Source organism: Diceros bicornis, chromosome X, assembly GCF_020826845.1.
Source record: "Diceros bicornis minor isolate mBicDic1 chromosome X, mDicBic1.mat.cur, whole genome shotgun sequence".
In the NCBI taxonomy this organism is placed as follows: domain Eukaryota; kingdom Metazoa; phylum Chordata; class Mammalia; order Perissodactyla; family Rhinocerotidae; genus Diceros; species Diceros bicornis.
Genome location: NC_080781.1, coordinates 19934675 through 19961789, shown reverse-complemented (window position 1 = coordinate 19961789; position 27115 = coordinate 19934675). Strand labels below are relative to the sequence as shown.

Here is a 27115-nt window from a genome sequence, read left to right as displayed (position 1 = left end):
GAAATGGAGAATCACGTCATAGGGTAAAATCATCTTAACTCTCTGGCCTTGAATTTCTCTGGGCCGGCCAAGATCTCCAACTGTCCGACACTAGAGGGCAGGCCGAGATTAGAAGTGGAACAATTTTTCCCTTTCGGTCAGTGGTTCTCAACCTTTGCTTACGCTAGCATCACCTGGGACGCCTTCAGACATCCTGAAGACCAGGCCGCACCCCTGAGTAACTAAATCAGAATCTCCAGAGGGTGGGGCCCATGCATCAGTATTTTGGAAAGCTGCGCAGAAGATTCCAACTTGCAGCTAAGGGCAAGACCACAGACCGGGAGCCGAGGCGTGGCGGTCAAGGTCGCGCGGCCTTCAGCGAAGAGGGATGACGAGTCAAGCTCTAAATACCCGGCCGCACTTGGCCTCCACGTCACACCCAGTCGGTGCGGCGCGGGGCACTTAATCAACAATGGCGGGGATAGGCCGGTCCTCCAGTTAGCCGCACAGCCCGCGCTGCTGATTAAGTGGGAAGCACCACAGAGGCGGACTGCAGCTTCCCGCCAATGAGCGGGGCTGCAGGCTCGTGGTCCCGCCCCCGGGCAGCGCGGCCCCGCCCCTGGGCGGTGCGGAGGCCCCTAGCCTCCCGGCGGTTTCTCCGCGAGGGTGCGGTCGTGGGGAGGGAGGTCTGGTCCCGCGCGCTGGCTGTCGCGCTCGCTCTCGCACTCCCACTCGCACTTTCCATTGCCTCCACCTCTCTGTGCTGAGCGGCGCACTGGGCCCTGGTCTCTTGTCGCGTGCGGGGCAGCAGAGCGTGATGAGGCAGGCGGCGCTGCGGTAGGTAGCCGGCGGCCTGGCGGGGCGCGGGCCGAGGGCCGCCCATGCCCGCCCTCTGCGCTGCTAGCGGGCCCGGGCGGAAGGAGTGGGCCGCCGTCGCGGGGGACTGTTGCCGTGGGCATCTGCGCAGAAAGTGGGCCCCGGTGGGAAAGGGCGCCCGCCTACTGCGACCCCGCCCGGACGGAGCCCGCCGGCCTAGGGTGGGGCACCGCATCCCCCTCCCTAGCGTCTGCTGGCACGGAGCTAGCTATAGCAGCAGCTATAGCAGCGAAGCGGCACTCGAAGGGAGGAAGTTGGCTGTTCCCTGAAATTCCTTTCTCTTTGCTCCTCAAGGGTGTGGTTTTGGGGTAGCCCCTTGTCAGAAAACTAGTGTTTAGAGTGCCACAATACTTTTCCAGCCCTTTCCCCTCATTTGGAGAGGATTTTGGGTTAACTGCTTGACCTACTTGGACTCTGACTTAAGTGTTTTGTAACGTGGGCAGAGATTGCAGGGTGCCTCTTGGGCTCTCAGGACTGTGTGACTAGGGCCCCTGGTGCTGATTGGAACTTGACCTTCAATGAGGAGCAAGGCCCTGTAAGGCGAGGTGGAGCAGGGGCTTTCATGGGACCACTTGGACAAAGAGGCTGCCTTTTTGTATATGTCCTCATCCCCGTTTGTCCAGTTAAGGCCTCGGCCTTAGGGTCCAGGGCGTGCCTGGCTCTCCCCAACCCCGCTTCATTGGAGCACTCCAGCTGTTCTAAGTTCCTTCTGCCTGGCTGGGTCCCAGCCGGCTCACCCGTGTTCCAGCTCCTGGAGTCACCCCGCTACAGGTGCGCCTGCACCCCCACCCCCCGTGTGGCCCGCAGTAATGTAATTCTGCCTGACCCGGATCCCATCAGTTCTCTTGGGGATCCTGAGCCTCTCTCACTGTCCCAGCGGACTTGGCTGTTAGTTGAAAAGGGTTCTCTTTCTCTTGTTTATAGCGCTTAAAAAATAAAAGCTTCCTTACAGTATTTGAAGACAGGTTGAAAGTCGTTATGAGAAGGGCCGCAGTTGGCTTGAGCTTTCATTGGAAGTGATGCGAAAGGCCTTCTACAAGCTCCATGGTCTTGCCCATGTGCCTTCTTCCAGGAAACCTTGATCTCCTCTTCCCTGTTTGGAAGTCCTCTTTCTTTGCACTGAACTCCCATATGCCTGCGTTCCTTTCTTGTGAGTCCTATTGAACCTTAAGCAGGTACTCCGTCAGTGTCTAGTGAGAGAGAGTTCATAAATGGATACAGACTGTCTGAGATGACTAGGTTATTTGACTGGTGGGCAATCTTTATAGCTTCTTTTTTTATCCCCCCGACTCACAAAAGAGTCACCTGAATTTGTTTAGTCTCTAAATTGAGGCATTTCTCCAGAGTGTAGGGCATATGACTTGCATTGCCTGTTATTGCACTGAAACCTTCCTGGACACTCACACTAAGCTTGGGTCCCAGGACAGAGCCAAGACACTTGTGTTCCCATGTTCAGGTGACTTCTGTGACTCCCTAGGCAAGCCGTGGAGAGGTTGTGCTCCTTGGTCTCCTTTAATTGGAAAGGTTCAATCATGGAATCATCAGAGGATAAGTCAGTAACCCTGAGGTACTGAGGTGTTGGGTAGTGATTAAACCATTATCCCACCTCCTCCACCTCAGTGCTGCATTAAAGGGAAGAAGCCTGAGGTTATGAAAAGAGCAGCTTGCCTGCACATGCGTGTGTGTGTGTGTGTGTGTGTGTATGGTATGTATGGGGAGGGGATCAGTAGAACCGGGCTCTATCCAGTGTGCCAGTTGACTGGCACTGGGGAAAAGTCACCTAATTTCTTTGGACCTCAGTTTCTTCAGGAGGTTGGTCTGAATCAGAATTTCTTTAATATAGGGGCCCATGGTGATGTCAAAATGGCATGGTCTGTGAACTTCTGAAATAGTATATACCATTTTGTGTCAGTGAAAATGTATTTCCCCCTTGGCATGAGGGTCCACAGTTTTCATCAGATTATCAGTAGATAGGATACCAAATTGTAGTGAAGAGTTACCATAAGCTGAATGTTCACAGTATGATAGAAACTTATTATACTGATACATGATAAGTATAATCAGCAATTTTTTTTTTTGTGAGGAAGATCAGCCCTGAGCTAATGTCCGTGCTAATCCTCCTCTTTTTGCTGAGGAAGACTGGCTCTGAGCTAACATCTGTTGCCAATCCTCCTCCCTTTTTTTTTTCCCCCTTTTCTCCCCTAAGCCCCACTAGATAGTTGCATGTCATAGCTGCGCATCCTTCTAGTTGCTGTATGTGGGACACGGCCTCAGCATGGCCAGAGAAGCGGTGCGTCGGTGCGCGCCTGGGATCTGAACCCGGGCCGCCAGCAGCGGAGCGTGCGCACCTAACCGCTAAGCCACGGGGCCGGCCCAACAATTTTTTTTTTAAATGTGCAAATTACGCCTTTGTTGTGCTACAGGGATATTTTCCAAATTTCTTAAGGCAGCATGCAAAGAGCAGGGCTGCAGGACCACAGTTTTCCAAATAAATTGACCCAAGTGTTTCTCTCTAGTACTCATTAACTCCTTCCTTTCCTATCTCCATTTGATTCTCCATTCAGAAGTGGTCCATCATGGAGCCTGGCTTCTGCTTTCTAAGTTTCTGGTCCTTACTGTTTGACCTTTAGGGGAGACTTTGGAGAAGCATGACTTTCTGGAATAATAATAGCTAAAGTTTTTTGAGGACTTGCCAGTGTACTAGGCACACTTCTAAGGGTTTAACGTTTGTTAACTTCTTTATCCTTATGACAATTCTATAATTCTCCCCATTTTACAGATGAGAAAACAGGCTCAGAGAGGTTAGGTAACTTGCCCAAGGTCACTGAGCTAACAAGCAGCATGGTCAGGCTCTTAACCTCTGTACTGTACTGCCTCTCACACAGGCAGGATGGAATGGTTTTATCACTCTTTGGAAAGTGCTGCTTCTTGGGGTAATAACAAAATACTTGTTATATGTGTATTTACCCCAAATATTTGAGATTGGTTATATAGCTCCTGTTAGTTTGTGAGGAGTATTCAAAGTATTTAGCCACTCAGAGTTAGATCCCATTTCTTACATTGGGTAGATCTACTGCATCTATTATAATTGCTAAGTAATGTATTGAGGGCATGATTTTTTTGCTCTTTCAGCTCATAGTAGCAATGGAAGATACTCACTTTTTCCAGTGTGCTTTTTAAAACCTGATATGGTCAGTTGCAGAATGCTAGTTTCTGAGATGGCAGAATGAAGGACTACATACTCTGTTTCCTTCAGTAAGGGATTTGAACCTACAGAAAATACTTCAAATGAAATAGGGAAAACAAATTCAAATCACATTCTGAGAAAATGCAAATTAGAAGGTCAAGAACAAGAAGACTGAAATATCTGCATATAAAAATACAGAAATGGAGGGGCCGGCCCGGTGGCACAAGCGGTTAAGTGCGCGCGCTCCGCTGCGGCGGCCCGGGGTTCGCTGGTTCGGATCCCGGGCGTGCACCGACGCACTGCTTGGCAGGCCATGCTGTGGCGGCGTCCCATATAAAGTGGAGGAAGATGGGCACAGATGTTAGCCCAGGGCCGTCTTCCTCAGCAAAAAAAAAAAAAGAGGAGGATTGGCGGATGTTAGCACAGGGCTGATCTCCTCACAAAAAAAAAAAAAAAAAAATTTAAAAATACAGAAATGGAAAATTTATTGTGAAAAAATAAATCCAAAATATGTAAGATAGAGGCTTGTTAGCTATGTGATTGAAGAATAAACACAAAACCCAAAACCCCAACGGTCCAGCAAGCATTCTGGCCTTAGTGGACCAGCAGGGACTGCATCATAGCCAGTGTGATGACTGGATGGCTAAGGAGCTACATTGACCGGGGAGCGTGTGCTTATATTTGTGTGTTCTTTGTAGTTAGATTAGTTGATTGGTGAAATGACAAGGATTTGTTCTAGCAGCACAAGTGTCAAGACTACATGTAGATTTCACCAACTATTTTTACTGAGAGGCTTTTCCCGAATGTTGTACTTCAGAAGAGAAATCTATAGTAAACTTGGGCTCTAAAGAAAATTAAAAGTATACTTTTTGGCGGAGAGGTTAGTCATCACTTGTCCCAGCGTTAGCTAGTAAGAATTTACTGGTAGCTTGAGCTAGAATGAGTAATAGTGTTTGGGGTTCCTGCCCTCTTCATTCTTCAACTGTGCTCTCAACAGGTCCATTTGTCCCTGATACTATATGTGTTATCCCCACTAGGATGGTGTGTGGTTAGGAGTCAACACTTAAGCAATAGTGAACCAAAATCAACTTCAACAGCTTATTTTGGGAGAATAGATTAGGCACATTTGGGTAAATAGCTTTTATTTTATTCCATTAGGGAGTAGGAAATTTCTCCCTAAGTCCAATAAATACTCTCTTTGAGTCTAGAAAGGGTTAATTCTATTTTCAAAGTTGATTAACTTATAATTGGGTTTAGCTTATTTATTGAGGGAATATGGTGTGATAACAAAGAACAAAATAAATGTTCATAATTAGTTTACTCAGCTGTTTTCCAAATCGATTCTAGGCTTCTGAAGCTAATAAAATAAAAAGAGCAAGAATAAATCCATTAATCCTGGTTTATATTTTTTATTGATTTTGTAGATAGTTACCTAATTGATCTCTGCTCTTAAGAAATGATTACTGTAGCTAGATGATTTATGGAGTAGCCTCATATGCAAATATACATACACTTGAGAAACAGGTTCAGACTCCTACAAGACAATATGTACTAAGGATGGGGGACAGCCAGGTGCTCTGGGAGGGGGGACAGCCAGGTGCTCTGAGAGGAGGCACAGGTCTTTGGGGTTGCTGAGGAAGAAGCCATGAACCTACGCTAAGTGTGTTTTATTTTGTTTTGTAGGCTTTGTACCTTGAGCAAGGGGCTCCTTACTCCTGGCAGAGGACTGACTCAAGGATCCCAGAATTCCGAGAAACAGAGAGTCTTCCACATTCGTGAAGGCAAGCATGGGTGTTGACCTTTTAGACCTAGGTGGTGAAATACCCTGTTTTATTTGGGAGGCGTATAGATAGATAGTGTAGGGCACATGAGGCATACTCAAGGTAGGTCTTGCATAAACTTCTCATTTACAAAATGACCAGGACAGCTTTGGGTAAAAGTCACATTCAGAATTTGAGCTTTGGTGCCTGGGAGTCTTGGGGACGGAGCTCTTTTAATTAAATGATTTCCTGGGTGTAGGTACTAAAGGGGAAGACATGGAAAAAAGAGACCTAATGCATAAATGAGAGATGGGCCCTTCAGTTGTACCAACTAAATGCTCCTAGTCTGTAGTTTTGTTAGAGGGACCCTGTTAATCTATGCCTAATTGAAGTTAATTTCAATTACTAATCTGATATGCAAACTATGGATGTCTTTATCAATTTAGGAGTATTCATTATAATTAAAATTGTGGCTTCTTTAAAGGGTCCAAATAAATATATATGTGTGTATATATATATATATAATTTAAAATCCTACTCTCCTTCCTGGCCCTCAGCACCTGCATGTCTTCTTACACTGACAAAACTAGTAATAATCCTTTTATGTCAGCGAGCATCAGTATTCTGTGTACTGTTTAGGATACTTTCTGTCCATTCGTTTATCCAGGAAACTCAGGAGGAAAAAAAATCAGAAATAAGACTTATCTACTAATAGTTATTTTTTTGCAGTTCTCTATGATCTAATCATAATTAGAGTTTGCACCAAATTTATGGTATATAACAATTGTTTGATAGAAAAATCAACCATGTTTTCATGACAGTCAAAGTGCATGTTAATCTAACCATGTTTGGTTTTGATCAATTAGTTACTGAAGGACCAAGGATTGCTATAGTTAATTTCCTATAACTGGAATATATATTTTAAAATACTAGAAAAAACACATGAACTGAACTCATTTTTTGAAATCCTGTAGATTTAGTTTTTACTTTTTAATTAGTACTCTTTGTGTAATTTATTTTCCCATTATCCATATAGCGTGTTCACCTATACATGTGAATCATGGTGTGTGTGGTAATTAGTATCAACTTTGTTTTTAAGTGCTTAAGTTTTTTTTCGCACTAATTCCTTCTTGCACTTTTGGGCAGTGAGCATTAACTAAAATTAAATTGCGTTCTTTGCCTTTCCTTGGTTTACGTCTTTGCCTCATTTTTCTGGCTTAAACTTTTCTAACAATTCGTATAGTATAAATATATGAGAAATCAATTAGAATGAGACTCAGATTTGGATATTAGTGTTAGTCCCTGAACTAAGTAAGTAGATCTACTACTGCCTATAAGAAGATAGGCAGGATTCTGTTCATAGTATCTCCATCAAAAAGGGACTCCTCCTGACACTGATACAGCCCCATCTGTTGAATAATTGGAGTTATCCATTTTTGTTTGTTTATATAAACCCCAGTGATTGGCACGGGGGTATTCTTTTCTGCACTAAGGAGACAATAGTTGTTTCAAGTTTTCAGGAAGCAGAGGCCTGATCCCTTCCCTGAGCTGTTGTGGCATTAAATGGAAATTCATGGGTCTTTAAAGCCTTTGAGTGCATGAACTGCTTTTCATAGTTCTTGAGCTTGTTGCCATAATCTGGTTCTCACATCTTTTTCTTTCATGGAATGACCTCTTTATTTTTGTTTCAGTTCGAGATAAGTTGCGGGAGATAGTAGGAGTATCCACAGACTGGAGGTAGGTGCTCTTCTGTTCATTCTTTCATCCCTAAAGTGGTATGCTAGGCCATATTTAGGCTCAGTTGATGGTCCCGTTGTAGGCATGGGGTGGGAGGGGCTCTGTGTTGGGAAATGGGTTGAGAGGTTTTTTACTTGGGGGAGGAGATCAACATTCCAACATACTCGTCAGTTGATGCATTGTCATAAAATAATTTGAGGTACTCTACATTTTTCAAAGTGCATTCAGGTATATTACCTCACTGATTCTCAGCCAAACTTGTGACATGCTTGTGGCCTGTGTTCCTATCCCTTTTTTACATATGATGAAACTGAAACTCAGAAAGATTGAACGATTAAGTATCAGAGTTTGGGACTTGAACCGAGGTGTCCTGGTTTTTCTATTTCATGCAACCTGACTCCTTTATTGCTTCTTGTCACTTCACAATTAACCAGGTCTCCCATACAACCTTTCTCTCTTTCTCAATGTTTCCCTGCTGTAATATAGGATAATATCCCTCTTGGTGCACAGCAATTTGAAGCTAAAATGAGATAAAGAGAACAAGCACAAGTGATCACTAGACATACTACAATAATCTATTGTTGGTATAGAAATTATCTAATGACTTTTTAACTCTTTGTATGAAAAATTTCAGTTTACTGAAAAGTAGAAAAAAAGAATACCTATGTCCCCACCATCTGGATTGGATACTTATTAACATTTTTCCAGATTTGCCAATATACATATGTTGGCTGAACTATTTCTAGGTAACTTATAGGTATCATGACACTTCAGCATACATCTCTGATAAAATAAATACATTCTCCTGTGTAACAAAATCAGCAGTCATGTATTGCCAACAAAGACATTCTCTGACATAATGAAATTGGTAGTGATTCCCTAATGGTATATTACTCATCCATATTCAGAATTCCTCAGCTGTCCCCCAAATGTCATTTATTGCTTTTTAAAAAAACATCGGAATCCAATAAAGGATTGCGTATTGCATTCAGTGGTTATGACTCTTTAGTCTCCCCTAATCCAGAATAATATCCCTTCCTCCTTCTTTTCCCCATGAGCTTGACTTTAAAGAGGCCAAGGTTGTCTTGTAGAATGTTTCACATTCTGGATTTACCTGATGCCATTTAACTTGTTCCTCTATTCCGTATATCTTTTGTAGGCTATAATACTTTTTGGCAATAATACTTCATAAGTGAAGCTTAGAAAGACATCTTAATTAATAATACTATCAACATTTTAGTTCCCTATCCCCTTGTCTCTCTCTTCTCTTCCACCTTAATCGTCTCTTCTTTTTCTTCCCTTTCTGTCTCCTTTTTATGTTCTCTTCCTCTTTATCTTTTGCTCTGCCTTCCATACTTCTTTTGGATAGACTCCATTTTTCCTCCTCTGTCTCTCTTTCCTGAAATTGAAGGCAGAGAGAGAGAGCTGAGGCACAGAGAATACGAGAATTATCAAGGTGAGAAATGGGAATCTGGAGTTCAGTGGCCATGTCGTTCTTTAGCTCATATATATATACTGTTGTATCTATCTCTGTATTTTTAATTTGATTTCAACTATTCTGTTCTTTGAATACACTTTTTGATGGGGGTGAATATGTGGTTCATTTGGGTGTATCTGTATCACTTTTAAGTATGTTTTTCTTATTTAGAAGCCTAAGAAATTTTAACAGAAATTTTTAATTTCACCAAGTGGCAGGTGGGAAGGGAGGGAAGGAGGAGATGAGGTAGGTCCAGACCATCTCTTTCCTCCTTTGATGGTGTCTGACTGGCCTGGATGTCGCTGGGATTGTGGGATAGCACTGCTCCTGTGTTTCATGAACCTTGCATCCTTTCTTCTCAGAGACCATGTGAAAGCAATGGAGGAAAGAAAATTACTTCATAGTTTTTTGGCTAAGTCACAGAAAGGACTGCCACCTAGGAGAATGAAAGACAGTTACATTGAAGTTCTCCTGCCTTTGGGCAGTCAGCCTGAATTACGAGAGAAATATTTGACTGTTCAAAACACCATAAGGTAACACAGCACTATTTTTATTTGTGTTATTTATTTGTTTTCATTTATGTCCTTTTAAAATAACAACTATGAGGTATAATTCACACACCATACAATTCACCTACTTAAAGTGTGCAATTCTGTGGTGTTTAGTATATTCAGAGTTGTGCAGCCATCACCACAGTCAACTTTAGAACATTTTCATCACCTCAAAATGTGTTATTTTTAAAGCGAGATCATCATGATTTTCATTTAATTACAGTTTTATTTATTTCACAGATTTGGAAGGATTCTTGAGGATCTTGACAGCTTAGGAGGTACTGGTATTATTTTTGTATTTCTAAATAGATATTTACAGTTGTACATTGAATCCTATGGCTACACAGATGAGGATATTCTAAAAGATCAGAAAAAAGAAGGGCGTCTACTACCTCTGTTGTTATAATTTTTTTACCTAAAGTGTAGATTCCTATTTAATGGAGTTATAATCTGATTAATCCTTCTTTCCATTAATTTTTTGAAAACAGCCTTAAACTTACAGAAAAGTTGCAAATATAGTACAAAGAATTGTTCTTCCTTAATTGTGTGTGAGTATATTGCTGACATGATGCATATCACCTCCAAATGTTTTCATGGGTATTTCCTACAAACAAGGACATTCTCCTACATAACCACAATACAACCATCAAAATCAGGAAATTAACACTGGTATGTTAGACTGTGTAATCCTCAGACCTCATTCAACTTTTACCAATGGTCCTTTATAGCAGAAGAATCCAATTCTGAATTATATGTTGGATTTTGTTGTTGTGTCAGGAATAGTTCCTTGATCTTTCCTTAACTTTCATGGCCTTGACACTTTTGCATGTTATAGGCTGGTGTTTTCATGGAAAGTCCCTCAATTTGGGTTTGTTTGATGCTTCCCCATGATTACATTCGGGACATGCATCTTTGGCAGGAATGTCACAGAAGAGATGCTGTGTTCTTCTTGCATCTTATGAAGTGGCACATAATTTTAATTTGTCCCATCACTGATGTTGTTAACTTGGATTACTTGATGAAGATAGTGTCTGCTAGGCTTCTTCACTGTAAAGTTACTCTTTTCCCCTTTGTAATTAATAAGTCCCTTGTACGGAGGTACTTTGAGACTTTGTAAATATCCCATTCCTCATTACACTTTCAACTTATTATTTTTAAATCAGCATGGACTCAGGGATTCCTATTTTACTGAATGTGTTATGATATGTTCCTATCATCTATTTTGGTGTTCAGATTGTCCCAGGACTGTCCCAGCCCTTCAGTCTGGCTTCTGTGTTTTTTTGTGTCCCCGTCATTCTCTGAGCACTTCCTCACTGTCTGGTCCTGGAATCAGCCGAATCTCCAAGGAGCCCTGGTTCTTTTTAATGGAGAATGATATTTAGCAACCAAGATCTAGGTGCTGGGAGTGGTCATCGCTGCTGGGGTATCACTGTTCCCATGCCCTCTCAGTGGATGAACACGGGAATATATGTACATACACATACATTTACATCTATATTGATTTCTATATCTATCTCCCTTCCTCCCTACCTATCTACCTATCATCTCTTTCTCTATTTATGAAAACCCTGGGTTCACACTGAGAGCTCCAATTCTAGTTCAACACCACAGGGTTCATTCTTATTTCCTCCCTTTTCATATTTGTAATTCCCTTCTCCAGCTGGCTCCATTATCCTTAATACATTTACTTATTACTGATCAGTTCCCCTGTTTGTAGCCAATTTCCTATTGCTGTCACCCCTAACCCCTCATGGACACTTCCTCACCTCACTGGGGTTCTACCCCATACCAGGTTCCATTCTGCAGGGTCACCCTTCTCATTGTGTTCAAGCTGCAACATGCTGGGCCATCGCTGTTGTCCCCTCTCTGCACGTCCTCCTGACCCCTTGGGCTCCAACACCCTATTCTAGGCTACCTTGCTTGCTCCTACCTAATGACTTTTGGACTAAACAGTTGGGAAAGTGTTTGAAGAAAGACTCTAATAACTTTTTAAATATAGACACAATTCCATTGTTAGGCTGACACCTAGCTACTTTTTCTCCAGATTAAATAAACCTGGTTAAAAATTCTTATTGGCTTTTCATGAGATTGCGTGCGCATACACACCCACATCCACACACTTGACTTGGGTTTACTTAGGTGTCCCTGAATACATAAACTCCTCTGCCACTACCTTGTTTTTTTCTCACTACCTCCTGTTGATGGTCAGTCTCTGTCACCTGTTCACTTGATTCTAGTCCTTCCGTTTCTTTAAGGATCTTGCCTTATCACATATGTTTTCTCCCTCATTTCTCAAGCCTTTTCTCAATTTCACTTTTCCCTCAACTTGTAAACTTATTCAAGGTTCCTCCATCTTAAAATGAAAAATAGGTAAAATCCTCTGCTCTTATAACATTCTCAAACTGTTTTTCTCCCTCACTTCAGAGCTAACTTTCTGGAAAGAACTGGAAAAATTTATCTGCTCTCATCACCTCTGTATCTTGACCTTCTGTTGTTCCCAGTCTCCCGTTCTGCTCCACCATGCCACTGAACTGCTCTTGTCAAGCTGACCATTGGCCCCCCTATTGCATGAAGTAATGGATACTTCTCAGGGCTTTCCTGACCCCTTTGCGGTTCCTAATGTTGTCAGCTCATCCTCGGGCTTTGGTGACATTTCCTCCTGCCTCTCTGGTTGCTCCTTCCCACTCTCCTTTGTAGGTTCCTCTTTCTCTGTTGATCCCTTAAGTGTCGGTTATCCCTAGGGTTTTGTCTTTTGCTCTTTTTGGGGGAGTTATCTGTACATTCTCCGTGAATAATCCCGCCTATTCCCAGTGCTTCAGTTGCTATCAGTATGTGAAATACTTATGAAGCCCCACATTTCCTGAGCTGGTTTTCTGAGTTCCAGACCAGTTTGTCCTCCTGTCTACTGGACATCTTCATTTGGATGTGCCATAGGCTTCTTGAATTCAACATGTTGAAAACAGCTCATTCTGCCCTTCGTGTGTTCTCTTTTTCAGTGAATGGTACACTATCTTCACTCATGCAAGCTAGAAACCTGGGTTTATTCAAGTCTTGTCAAGTCTACCTTCTTCTTAGCTCTTGGATCTTTTCTCTTCATTTCCACTAACATTGCCATAGGTCAGATGCATATGATTTCTTTTCTGGGTACCACAGAGCCTTTTAAATGGAATTTATTGCCTTTAACCTCTCATTCCCTTAGTATATCCTTTAGCAGGTGCATAGATGAAAGGACTTATTGTCATTCAACAAATATTTATTGAGCACAGATCCTATCCTGAGGGTTGATGATACAAATTTGAAAGAATCTTGGGGGCAGTAGGGAGGCCACTAAACACAAAAGTATAATAGAATTTTAAATGAGGTGATATTCGTAAGGTGCTTAGAACCATGCTTGGTGCATATAATAATGCTTGTTAAAATATGGTAACATAGAGACAACCGCAGGGTGGCATAGGAGCTGAGGGTGTTATGGGGAAGGAGGATAGCTCTGAGCAAAATAATTGCTTCATGATTAGGAAAAAGGAGGAAAACAGGTAGCTGAGTCCTTGTGATTTGTTTCGCTTTTCTGAAGCTGTTTGATGCTGTCAGGCTTGTGGTGGGGTCTTTTTCTGATTTAGGCACTGTGTCTCTGCAGAGTGGTGACAAGCCATTCTGGTGGGCTGGGGCTTTGGGCTCCAGTTTCCTTACCAAATCTAAAATTGAGGAGGCAGTCAGATTGGAGGATCTCTAAATCTCTAATGTATAAAAGTCTTTGGTCCTTGGATGAGATCACTAGTGGGATATAGGGGGTTGGGTCTTCAAAACAAGATAAGACTTTTTGTGGATTTCAGGGAGTAAATTGTAAATGTTGAGAAATAATTTTGCTTTTCCTGTATTTGGTTCTCTTCTATTTTTTTTACAGTTCTTATTTGCTACATGCACACCAAAATTCATTCAGCTAAGATGTCTCCTTTATCAATAGTTACAGCCCTGGTGGACAAGATTGGTAAGTGATATTATTTTCTATGCATACTTAGAATTCTTAGTAACTACAAGATATTATTGAGATTAGAGGAAATATTCTCCTTTGGGGAATTTTTATGTAAATATGCATATGAAAATATATAGAATGCTATATACCAAGATATTTGTTGTAATTTTCTTTGGGTGAAAGGGTTTTGGATGATTCCAGTTTTGTTTTTTATATTCTTTGCATTGTCTACATTTTTCAAAAAGGCATACAAATTTCTTTTGGATGTCAAAAAATTTTATTTATTTATTTATTTATTTAGGTGAGGAAGGTTGGCCCTGTGCTAACATCTGTTGCCAGTCTTCCTCTATTTTGTATATGGGACGCTGCCACAGCATGGCTTGATGAGTGGTGTGTAGGTCCACGCCCAGGATCCGAACCCATGAACCCCGGGCCACCGAAGTGGAGCATGCAAACTTAACCACTATGCCACCGAGCTGGCCCCTATCTTTAGTTTTGAGGACAAGAAAGAAATGTAGTGGAATTCGCCAAAATTTCAAATGAAATTGTCCATTTACAGTACAGAAAATTTTGGGTATGGTTTGGACTCAGATTGATTTTCTGTTTTGCAGATTTGTGTAAGACGAGCTTAGGCCCAGAACACGACATCAAGTTCAGTGGCCATGTGAGCTGGGTTGGGAAGACTTCCATGGAAGTAAAGATGAAAATGTTCCAGGTGTGTATGTACCCAAAGATTGCCCAGTTGTTCCAATACAACCAGAAAGAAAAGCTTATTTCCCTATCTATGCGTAGACAGGTGTATAGCTCATCACTTCTAGAAAAACAATTGAAAGTTTATGTCATAGATGGTGGGTTATTAATATTCTCCTCCTGGACAAAGACTGACATGTTATATGGTGTTTATGTTTAGTGTTTATTACTTTCAAATCATATACAGCTCCATGTTAAGGTGCTTGTTTGTGGTTTGGCCCCAGAGAATTTCACAAAAGTCTTAGTTATGTTAGGCATGAATGGGATTGGTCACTGTGTTAGTTGCCTGGGGCTGCTATAACAAAGTGCCGCAAACAGGGTGGCTTAAAACAACAGAAATTAATTGTCTCACTGTTTGGAGGCTAGAAGTCCAAAATCAAGGTCTGGGCAGGGCCATGCTCCCTCTGAAACCTGTAGGGGAGAATCCTCCCTTGCTTCTTCCTAGCATCTATTGGTTCGCTGGCTTGGTGTTCCTTGGCTTGTAGCTGCAGCACTGGAGTTTCCGGCCTCCATCATCACATGGCATTTTCCCTTGTGTGTCTTTGTCTCCATGTCTCTTCTCCTCTTCTTATAGGGACACCAGTCATATTGGACAAGGGCCTACCCTAATCCAGTATGACCTCGTCTTAACTGATTATATCTGCAGCCACCCTATTTCCAAATACATAAAGTCACATTCAAAGGTACTGAGGGTTAGGACTTAAGCATATCTTTTTGGGCAACACAATTCAACCCATAATAGTCACTTAGACTATTATAGCAGTTAGGAGCAGCCCCTCTAATGAGCACAACTCCGAATAGCTGTTATAAAGATATTGAAGAAATTTGAAAAGAAAAAGTACCTCAAAGAAGATATTAGCACAGAAATCAAATAATTCAGAGTATGTCCAAGATTTCATTGTGAAAACTTCTTAAGAATGACTTATTCAGTTATGCCAGTGTATTCAGTAGGTCTGTTATTCAGATACATTTTTTCTGTTAGGGAATTAGGAAGCATTTTGCCTTTTGGGAAAAGTCTGAAGCTTGTTCTGCAGTAATTAAAGTTATTTGTCAAAATAGTTAACTCCCACTGTTGCTGTAACTGACAGTAGTACTGTTTTTAAAACAAAACATAAGAAAGTTGTTGGAGGCGCTGCTATGGTTTGTCCACATTCTTTTTTAATCTTCACGGTTGATTCCTAGCCTGTTCAGTGCCACGCAGAGCAGATTTCTGGCACAGGACCTACTTTCTAGGGAATCTTGACATTCTGAATCTCGGACAAACAGGTTGAAAAAGAGATACAGAAATTATTGGGAGGAGAGAGTTAATGAAAATCACTGTCAGACAAGTACACACTCTTGTTTTAAATTTGCATTTCTCATTGGCCATTTTGACTAATAACTCATGACTTGAGTGACCCTTCCTATTCCAGAGAGGGAGCTTGGCGATAAGTGCCCTGCCTCTGGTGTGGGTACATGTAAGTTTAGATCCAAGCTCTGCTGCTTATTAGCCATGTGACTGTGGGTATATTACTTATCTGCTCTGAGCCTCTGTTTTCTCAGTGTAACATGGAAACAGTAATAGTACCACGTTATATGGTGTGGTTAGGGTGAAATGAAGAAACAACCCAGTCATGTGAAATACTTGGTACAGTGCATGTCACACAGTAACCACTAGTCAATGTTGGCAGTATGTTAATTTATTATCATTACTATTGAGATGGTCCCAAATCTCTCTTCTAGGCTTGATCTTCAGACTCAGCTTTCCGAGTGCCTGTTATAGCTCTCTCCCTACATATGCTCTCGCTGCCTCAAGTCCAGTGTGTTCTAAACTGAGTGCATCAGCTTCCTTTCCAATCCTGATCCTCCTCCAGTTTCCCCCAGCTCCAAACCTTTGTGATAACTTTAATTTTTCCCTTTCCCATGCAGCCTTTTGCCAAGTCTTGCGAATTCACCCACAGTAACTCACCAGAGTCCTTTTCTTCCCCGTCCCCTTGGCCCCTGTATTTCATTCAAGCCCTCACTGCCTCTTGTGTGAGTACTTTAACTGCCTTTTAATTAGCCTGCCTGCCTCTAGTCTGTTCTCTTTCTGTTAATTTTACACATTTTTACCAAATAGATCTTCCCAAAGCCGATCTTAAATCACATCGCTTCCCTTGTCAAAAGCCTTCAGTGACCATTATCTGTGGATTAAAGTCTAAACTCTTTTGACTAGTTAGGATCCAAAGTGCTCTGTCAACTGGCTCCAATCTACCTTTTCAACTATGTTCCCTCCCACTTACCATTTATATACCTTCATAGAGCTCACCGCTGGGCACTTTGAGCATCCCAAGAGTAGGGAGTTGTTCATCTTTGCATTCCTGATGCTTGGCACTAGTAGATGTTCATTATAATAAACCATAATTTAAGCAGTAAGTCAGTGGATGAGTATCATTGCTTATGCTTTTTCCTTTACCTGAAATCCTTGTGCTCTGGCTCTGCGTGTCCACATTCCACCTGTGCTTCTGGGTCACTTCATGCTCAAATCCTTCCCCGATCCTCCCAGCTCATGGTACCTGTTCCTTCCCCATCACTCCTTCCTCAGTACCTTTTCTCTGACTCTCTCTCCTGGCACCTGCTAATCTCTGCCCCACAGAGCTGCATACACACATGTCTTTTCTCTTCCACTAGACTACGTACTCCTTAGTAACAGGATCTGGGTGTGAGTCCCCTAGCCTGCTCCCTGACGTTCACTCATTTAGCATTCACTTAGCAATTATTTTTGAGTGCCTGTTCTGTGCTAGGTGTATAGCAGTGAGCAACACAGAGAAGTTCCATTCTCTTGGAATTTACATTCTAGTAGTGCTCAATAATTACCTGCCTCAGTTCATTCATCGGCAGTCATTGATCGGGTATCTGCCAGCTGCCAGTGTTTGTGCTAAGTGCTAGGGATACAAATGTGAATAAAAATGCTATTTGTCCTTAGGGAGCTCACAGTGTAATAGGGAGACAGCCATATAAATAAATGATTATGATATAGTATATTAAGTATTATGCAGTATTTCTCAACAGGGACACTGTTGGCATTGTATGTGGGAAAGTTCTTTTTTCTGCAAGACTGTCCCCTGCATTTTGAGGCATTTAGCTCCCTAGTTACCCCTGCCCCTGTTGGTAGTGTCCCCCAAGTCATGTGATAACCAAAACCAGCCCTATGCATTTCCAGATGCCCCCTACTGGGGTGGTATCCACCACTCTTACATTGAGAATCACTGTCAAGGAAGGACTTTGTTTCTATTTAGGTGGCAAAGGAGGGAATGATGAGCCGTGCCTGGGGTGTAGGGGTGGGGCAGGGAGAGGAGGAGTGTCTTGAGGAATGCGGCTGTGAGGAAGGCATCAGGCAAAGATGTGGAGGGGGGCGGGCATTCAACAGCATAGTACATTCCAGGGCCTGCAAGTTGTTAGCTGTGGCTAGGGAAGAAGGTGCAGGTATGAGGGGAGTGTTTGGTGAACAACTGGAGAGGAATCTGGGCTCTGTTGTGGAGGGCTTTATATACAGTGCCAACAGGCTTAGAGCAGATGCCAGGAGAAAATCGAGGGGGAAGGCGATAAGGGCCTGAGCAGGCAGTAGTGGTGAGGACTAGTGATGAGGTTTGTTGAGGAGGGAACTGAATATACCCTCAGCTTGTGGTAAGACTATGATATGACTTCTGGAAGTACAGGCTGCTAGAGGATAAAGAAGCACCTTAAAACCTCAAAGGCTTGTGCATTGTAAATATTTAGCTTAATCCACAGAATTGTCACTGATCTTATCTCTTCTTGGGAGCCCTTGTGCTTGGCTAGGGAGACGTAAACATATGCTGGCAGTCGCCACAATGAAGCTCCCTGAAATTACTAATGTCAGCGAGAGCGGCGGGAGGTCCACTTGGCCCTGTGGGCCATCATGAGGACCGGTGGGCCTGAAGACGGCCGGAATTCTGCATGATGCGGACAGTTAAGTGATGATGAGGAAGAAGGTCCCTCTGTGACCCTGGCCCTTGCGTCCCAGTCATGCACAGATTTAAAGCCCATAGTTCATATTCGTCCCAGCACTTCTTGCATGGTGCACCGTTTGGGTTTTTGAGTGTCTTTCTCCTCTGCTAGACCACAGGCTCCTTGGCCATGCTGCCATTCCCACCCAGAGCCTAGTTCTGTGCCTGGCAACTCAGGCTGGGCAACTCAGCAGATGGTGGTTAATGAATGCCCTTCTCCTCTTTTTCTAATTTCAGCCTTTCTCAAAGCATGCAGGATATCTGTTAGAACTGGAGTAGGTCTTCCCAGTAAATGCGTTTCTTACATCTGTGTTTTCTTTCCTTTGTTCTTTAGTTACATGGCGATGAATTTTGTCCTGTTTTGGATGCAACATTTGTAATGGTGGCTCGTGATTCTGAAAATAAAGGGTAATTGCTATTTTTTCCTAATTCCTTATCTTGAAAAATTTCAAAGATACATAAAACTGGAGAAAAGACTATAATCAATTTCCATATACCCATCCCCTAGACTTAAGAGATTAAACATTTTTGCTGTATTTGGTTCATTTGTTTTTTTAAGTATATCATTTTCTTTATAATGTTCTAAATCCCAGACATAATGACATTTTACCTCTAAATACTTTAGTGTAGCATCTCTTTAAAAATAAGGATATTTTCTTAAGTAACTACATTACTATTAGCATGCCTAACAAAAATAATAGTATGTTTTTAATATATGCTAATAATCAGTTCATATTCAGTTTCCCCAAAATATATTTTTAATGATTTGTTCAAATCAGGATCCAAACAAGGTCCACATATTATATTCTATTTTTATGTCTCCTAAGCCTATTTTTTTTAATAGCTTTATTGAGATATAATTCACATACTATACAATTCACCCATTGAAAGTGTGCAATTTAATGGCTTTTAGTGTACTCACTGAGTTGTGTGATCTCTTAAGGCTGTTTTAATAGAATAGAATAGATGTGTTTCTCCACTGCCCCCTTATTGTTCGTATCATTAACTCCTTGAAAGGCCAGATCGGTTCTTCTGTACAATGTCCACCTTTCTGGATTTGTCTCATCGCATCCTCATGGTATTTCTTTTTGAATTGTTTCTCTATCCTTAGTATTTTCTGTAAGCTGAAGTTAGAGCTAAAGCCTTGATCAGATTGGGGTTCAACATAATTGGTGAGAGCAGTTCGTAGGTGGCACTGTTGTATCTCGTATTGCATCTTATTAGGAGGTACAGATTGTCCCATTCTTAGTGATGCTAAGATTGATGTGTGGCTTCAAGTGGTGACAGACTGATCTTTCCATTGTAAAGTTCAGTTTATCCTCTTATGATCAGCAATAATCTACAGGGTGTAGTACAGTGCAGGGTGTATCCAAGGTATACTTTTCATCCTGTGAATAGCTAGTTCCCCATCAGTCTTCCTCCAGTGCTTTTAATGTCGATTGCTGATCATTGCTCTAATCATTAGGGGGTGTAAAATGATTCTCAAATACTGTCATTCCTTCTACATTTATTAGCTGGAGTTCTGTAAAGGAGAGCTTTCCCTTATCAATAGGGAATTTGGTTTGTAAAGGAAAGTCAGGATTAATGTTTCATTCTTGCCCTTTATGTACATATTTTCAGAATAACAAGTTGGTTTACTATCTAGTGATGACATGGTTTTTCTACTTTTTTGGCTTTTTAAAAAAGTATCATTGTGAATTCATGGATTTTAATATAGTACATATATTTCGATAAATTGCAGCCATTGTTCTTCTTGATGCTCAGAGTTTACTGTCTTTGGTCAGTGGGAGCTCCTTTAAGCTGGCTCCTGTAATAAGCTCTTCTGACGTTTCCCCTTTAGTCTCTGATACCTTCCTGCTCTCTGGTGCAAAAAATTATTTTTGGCTCATCTTATACATTTCTGCCCCAAACCTGGAGTCAGCCATTTCTCTGAGGAGTCCTGGGGTTCCTTTTAGTGGGGACTGGTATTTAGAGAGCCAAATCTGAGCACCAGAACTATACATTTTTACTAGTTTGTCATTGATTTGGGGTCTTTTCAGTGGACAGAGCTAAGATGTATGTTAAAAAGCAAGCAAATAACCTCATAAATTTTACTGTCATTTCGAAGTCAGATTTAACCACACAGACTTGAACTTATTTGGCTTTATACTTTATCTTTTTTCTCTTAAATTGAATTCTTGGTTCCTAACAACAGTTACACCCAAGGCATTCCAACTGAGAAAACTGACTGTGGGAGTGGGGTAGAAGGGAATATTACAGGATTGCTGTTTGTATAGGACGGAGTCTAGAGGCCTATGGGAGGTCTAATTTGTATTAGAAACGTGAGTTAGGAGTCGACAGTGAGAATCTTTTCCACTGCATGGAAAGCTGACTTGGAAAACCGAATTAAGATAGAAAATACCTTGATGACTCTGATCTGAGCGAAGAATACACTCATCTACTCTAGCTCCTCCCACCAGCCCCAGCTGACCTTCTGCTCCTACTGGCTGGCCTGGGGCTCCTTTTCCAGTGCTGGGGGGGCATTACTTGAAGTTTCTCTCCCAGCCGATGCATTTCCATTTTCCAAGGTGCCATTTCAGTTCTTTTCTTTCCGTTGTTGTTTCATCAAACCTTTGGATTCTATCACAGTGAAGTACTGTCCCTTTTATCTCAGTTTTTTATTTTGAAAAATTTGACATCTACAGAAAAGTAGAATAATGCAATGAACACCCATATACTCTTCACCTGAATTCACCAATTAACATTTTACTACCAGCCTTAGTCTCTCGCCCTCTCTCTATAAATACACATGTATACATATTTGTTTCTCTGAAGCCTTTGAAAGTGAGTTTGAGACTTCACTCATAAATAGTTCAGCATGTATGTCCTAAGAATAAGGTAATTCCCCTACATAACCTCACTGCTTTTATTATATCCAAGAAATTTAACAGTGATACTATTAGATTCTCTAATATATGATCCATATTCAAACTTTGTCAGTTGTCCCTAAAATATCCTTTATAGCCTTTTCCCGAGTCAGGATCCAATTAAGGATCATGTATTGCATGTGGTTATCATGTTTCTTTAAAATAGTCCCCCTGCCATTTTTGGTCTTTTAAGATATGGTATTTTTGAAGAGTCTAGGCCAATTGTCTTGTAGAATGTTCTACAACCTATTTTTGACTGTGTCCTCATTGTTAGAATCAGGTGAAACATTTTGGCAAGCAGCAGTATCCTTTTTATAACGTGAACTTTCTAGTGTACAGATAAGTCTATAATCAGAAGGCTCGCCTAATTGTTCCCGAGTTCGTGTGTGAAGCAGTCAGTAAGCGTTACCCAAAACAAACAGCAAAGACTTTAAAACTAGTGGGTAATTGTTCATCTTCCATTTTTGTTGGATAATGGCACATCATAAACTGTATTCCTTTCTTCTCTTTAGGCCTGCATTTGTAAATCCACTCATCCCTGAAAGCCCAGAGGAAGAAGAGCTCTTTAGACAAGGAGAATGTATATTAATTTGTTTATAATAAGATCCAATTTAAAAAGCACGTTAACTAGACTGCAGAGGAGATTATTTAAGAGTATGTACGGACTCCTCATACCGGTCAAGTGTCGTACTCATGCCAAGAATTTATTAAAATTAAAAATACCTTATTTTTTGTTCCAGAGTCCATACTTTGAACAATTTTATTGATGAGACAATATTCATTAAGTGAAGTAATTTGTTTTCTCGTTTTTAATGAAATGGGCAATGTTTCTTAATGAAATAACTGCTGGTCGGGGACCTAGGTCGGGATGATTATAAGTGGTCTCACACTGAGCTGATATAATTTCCATCTGAAAGCCAAGAATCTCTAGACGTTTTTTTTGTGGCCTTGGCAGCCTTCTCTGGGATATATGTACAATTTCCAGTGGGCTTTTGAAATCTGGAAATATTGCCTTTGTAGGGTCCAGGGCAGCCCAGGTCAGGAACCCCAGTGCTGTAGTGTGACCCTCCTGATTGTAGCTCCTTATTGTCCCGTGTTCCAGTGAACAAGGGGAGAAGGGTTGCCTTCACCTCCACGTCCTTACTGAAAATGGCTCCCAGTGCTGAGGAGAGGACGACCATACATGAGATGTTTCTTAACACGCTGGATCCAAAGTAAGTTAGGGTGCTGAGATTCCAGGTTGGGAAAGCATTTAAACCTTGGCCTTCTCCTGAGCCACGCCTGCCTGAACATATTGGAAGCCATTTGCAAATATTTTACTTTTCAGCAGCGAAACCATGGCATTAACAGGGTTTACTAAATCTCCATTTGTACAGGACTATAAGTTTTCGAAGTCGAGTTTTGCCCCCTAATGCAATGTGGATGGAGAACTCAAAACTGAAGAGCTTGGAAGTTTGCCACCCTCAGGTATCATAATTTAGTGAAAATCTTCTAAATAGGATAACTTGCATTCATGATACTCATCTAAGATTTGACACACTTTTAAGCTGACCTCTGTTTCCATGGCATTGTTAATTCTTTTGTTGGTATTTGTTAATATCTATTTTATGTCCAAAGGAGCGGAACATTTTTAATCGTATCTTTGGCGGTTTCCTTATGAGGAAGGCATATGAACTTGGATGGGCGACTGCTTGTAACTTCGGGTGAGTTGGATTTCAGGTCATCTTAACTTTTGAGAAGCAGTTTATACTACCCCATCGAAATGAGACATTTTGGACCATTCTGGATGTGCTGGGGAATATGTTGTGGTTTTAAATAAATACCACACTGATACCAGCTGGGTTTGATCTTCATTTTAGAAGGCTGTTGCTCTGACATGGTAAGTTAGTACATTCAAGACCTCCTGAGAAAAGGAGGTGATGATATGCAGAAGGGAAAAGATACAGTGATTTTGGCACTGCTCACAGTGGCATCTCTTACCATTCCTCACTGGTATGATTGTTTCCCCCTTCTCTAGGTTTATTCTTTGATCATTTAAATTTTGCTTCCGCTGATGGTTAGGGAGAAAGTAGAGATCGTCTGAGTTGTGCAGCTGACCCCACGTTCTGCCTCTCCCCAACAGTGGTTCCCGACCGTTTGTCATAGCAGTGGATGATATCATGTTTCAGAAACCTGTTGAGGTTGGATCACTGCTGTTTCTTTCTTCGCAGGTAGGTGTGCGATGAGAGATGAAATACAATTTTTTAATCATTTGGGCCTAGAGGAGAAGTTTTTATATTCTAAAGCCACTGTTTCTCTTATGACTGCCTTCCCCCCTCTTCCTAATGCAATTGACTGACTATCGTGTCTATAACCTCTTAGGTTTGCTTTACTCAGGACAATTACATGCAAGTCAGAGTACACAGTGAAGTGGCCTCTCTTCAGAATAGAGAGCATACGACCACCAATGTCTTTCATTTCACGTTCATGTCGGAAAAAGAAGTGCCCTTGGTTTTTCCCAGAACGTATGGAGGTAAGCAGCAGTGTCTGCTTGTCCCTAATGAAGGCAAGGCCTTGTAAAGAAATTTTTGCCTTTTTAAATTGTTGTAGGAAGTATACCAATGCCTTTTAGTTTGAGAGCATATCTTGAGGAGATTGTGCTTTTGAGGTTCTGCAGCCCTGAGGGCTGTTCTGAGCTACCTGGCTGTTGCCTGGCCGGTGCCAGCTGCACGCAGCCACTGGTGGTCACAGACTGGTCCAGCCAAAGGAAAGGGGCAGGAGTCGAGGCCCCCTCCCTTGAGAACTTGGCACACCCCTTGGTCTTGTGTTTGTACCATGATTTCTAAGATGCTGCAAGTTTCTGCATGGTTCTCTCTCTTGTGTTTCAGAGTCCATGCTGTATTTAGATGGGCAGCGACATTTCAACTCCATGAGTGTACCAGTGAATTTGAGAAAGGACTACCTTGTGGAGCCCTAGGAGAGCCATGCTTGTTGAAGACCAGTACTCCACAGTGACGTAGTGCCTGATGAAGGCCTGATCCAGTGTTTGGTTTTAGTGTTTATTCTCATCCTCCATAGAGAAGAAGAATGTATTCAGCTTTTGGGATGATCAGAAATGCAGAACGAGAGAGTGGCCGGGTGGGTGGGGCAGAAGGAGAAAAAGTTATTAAACAATAAATACTTTTAAAATAATTTAAATTGTGAACCTATCATGTTGCCTTCTGTCTGCTAAAGAAATTAGGGCAGAATGCTTTTTCATACGGTTGGAAACATTGTTTTCTTACACATATAGAAAACGATCAATATATGCGATTTCCTGCCAAGGCATTTGGAAGGCATTCTTTAAGCCTGACCTTTGCTGCAATTCCCCTGTGTCATCTAAATCTCATCAACCCTACATGATTCCTTTGTATTTTGCCTCCCTCTACTTCCCAGCTTTTGTTAGCAGAGGGTTGATGAAAAGTTGGAGTGAAGGGATTCGACAAAAGATGTGGTATTTGGAGAGATTTGTGGGAAGCTTTAGATTGAAAGCCATACCAAGAGAAGGTGTTTGGAGATGATCTAGATGAGGAGACACACGACCACGTGTTCATTCTTTCATTCACCAGAGAGCTCGTAGGCACACTCCGCTAGGGGCTGGGCAGGATATATCTGATTAAAAAGCAAGAACAATAATAGTAACAGCTGCTTATGTTTGTGGGGCACTTGCCATGTGCTTGGAAGGCACTATCCTAAGCACTTGACATCTATTAGCTCATTTATTTTTTCCACCAACATTATGAGGTAGGTTCCGTAACCCCTTCATAGGGTTAGGTCACTCAGGAAACTGAAGCACAGAGAAGTTAAGTAACTTGCTCAAGGTCCCACAGCTAGTAAGTGGTGGTGCTGGGATTCAGAACCAGGCAGTGTGGGGCCTCGGTACTCTTGACTAGTACATGGTACTGCTTTCTGGGAATATAGCAAGGGAGGCCATACCCAGTATCACAGTGTCACCTAGGAACACAAAGGGAAGTATGCCCAGGAGTCTGCGGCCAAGACACAGTTTCTTCCTTGATGGAACGGGCAGTTGATCAAGTTCAGACGAGACCAAAGCCAGGCTGCATAGAAGAAAAAAGTCATCTCTGAAACGGTGCTCCCAGGAAGGGAGCAGTCTTTAGTGTGGATTCTAGATCAGTGGTCACAAACTTGGCTCTGCCTTAGAATTAGCTGGAGTGCTTTTTAAAAAAAAAATCACATTAGGTTAATATTTATTGAAATCACAGTTAATATGGACAAGCACTTCTGGCGTACATAGTTGTGGCAACAAACAGCTACTCTCGAGGCGTGCCGTTTGCCTCACGGGATCCGGCCTGTGCTGCGCTGTAGTAGCCTGCTGCCGTCAGTCTTTGTCTCCCCACGCTGTGCTTACTCTCATCCTCAGCTGCTCCTGGCCCTTCAGGACAGCGTTTTGCATATCTACCTATAACCCAGTGGGGACCCTGAGGTGGTTAACGGGAAGGGATGGGCCCTGGGGAGTTGTCTGAATGTGTTAAGTGGAGTTCAATTAAGAGACCTACTGCATCGTGTTGTATAGATTATACATCAAACATTTATCCATTTATTGCTGTACACTGAAGCTTTTTCTAGAACTTTTCTTGCTATTTTAAGCAGTGTTGCAGTAAATATCCTAAATAGCTAAAACATTTAAGCTTTAAATTATTTCCTTAGGAAAATTGTAGAGAAGTGATACCTAGGTCAAAATAGTATGCGCGTGATGAAGGCTTTGAATATGTATTTTGCGTAACTCTCTAGAACAGTTGCACGCATTCACTTACTCATCAGCAATTTCCCTGAACTTTGCCAGATTTTATCCTTTTCTTTTTAAAACATCTTTGCCATTTTGAAAGGTGAAAAATGATGTTTGTTAATTGCCTTTCTTTGAATACTACTGAGATTGAACTTAAAAAAATTCATTATTGTCTTAATTACTTGTTTGAGTAATTTTGGATCTCAAGATCTTAACTCAAAATCTGTTATCTACCAATAAAGTTTTTTATATTATAAGAACTAGAGGTTTTAATTTTTAATACAGGACTTTAAGAAGATGAGATGAAGCAAACTATGAAGGATAGACAGTAAGTTCTAGATAATTAGTGTCCTGTCTCTCTTTAAGGAATAGTGAACTTTCAGCCAGTACCAGCACTGCTCCATGTCTAGCATGGAACTTCCTAATGTGGGTTGGACATGGTTTTGTATTGAATAGTCCATGCTTAGATATCCCAATTTTACTTCAGGCATTTATTACCAAATTCTTAGTTTTTGCTTAGGTATGTCTTCCGTGGGCAGTCTTTGGGGATGGTGTCTTCATTATTGGTTTCTTTGGAAGAGTTCACTTCACGCTAGTATGCTTTGCACTGTGTTGCGTGTGCCCATGTGACACTGTGGATCGTTTCTCGTGGTAACCCAAATACTCTGTCTACATGTTCCCTTTGATCCCTGCATTCTCTATGATATGATCTGCTTTCCCTCATCTCTTTGAATAGAGCCCAGAGCTTGATTCCTGAAGAACTGAAGTCCCCCCACCACCCCAGGGAGTTCAACATTTTATTTTTCCTTTCAATAAGTTTGTGCAGAGAAAGACCTTTTATCTTTCTAAAGACACATTTGATTCTGTGGGATGGCTGGGCTCACCTGGGAAGTTTTGCTGCATATGGCATCGGCTGGAGTCACTCAGGCAGCTGTGTTCAGCTGGGAGCTCGTCTGGGGCTGGCACAGGAGGCACCTCAGCTGGGGTGGCTAGAATGGGTGGGGGCTGGCCAGGCCGCTCTAACGGCTGGTTGGATTTCTTAAATGGTGGCTTGAGGGCTCCAAGAGCAGCCAGCTGGATTCCCAGGTCCCAACTATGTCATCCTCCTGCCTCTCAAAGCCATTTTTGTGGAGGGAATGGTCAGTGGTGTCATGGAAGATGACAAAGATGA

General features: G+C 41.9%; 1 protein-coding gene across 1 annotated transcript; it reads left to right on the top strand.

Moving 5' to 3' along the window:
- The first annotated feature begins 633 nt into the window (after nucleotides 1-633).
- On the top strand, nucleotides 634-24313 carry ACOT9 (acyl-CoA thioesterase 9). The gene is made up of 15 exons (XM_058535578.1): nucleotides 634-816; nucleotides 5726-5823; nucleotides 7494-7539; nucleotides 9379-9549; nucleotides 9808-9845; nucleotides 13469-13552; nucleotides 14149-14252; nucleotides 18608-18681; nucleotides 21692-21759; nucleotides 22282-22393; nucleotides 22556-22646; nucleotides 22797-22882; nucleotides 23302-23389; nucleotides 23541-23691; nucleotides 24047-24313. Exons 1-15 carry the CDS (start codon nucleotides 797-799, stop codon nucleotides 24133-24135), a joined length of 1320 nt encoding a protein of 439 aa, XP_058391561.1. The 5' UTR covers nucleotides 634-796; the 3' UTR covers nucleotides 24136-24313.
- Nucleotides 24314-27115: the final 2802 nt, after the last annotated feature.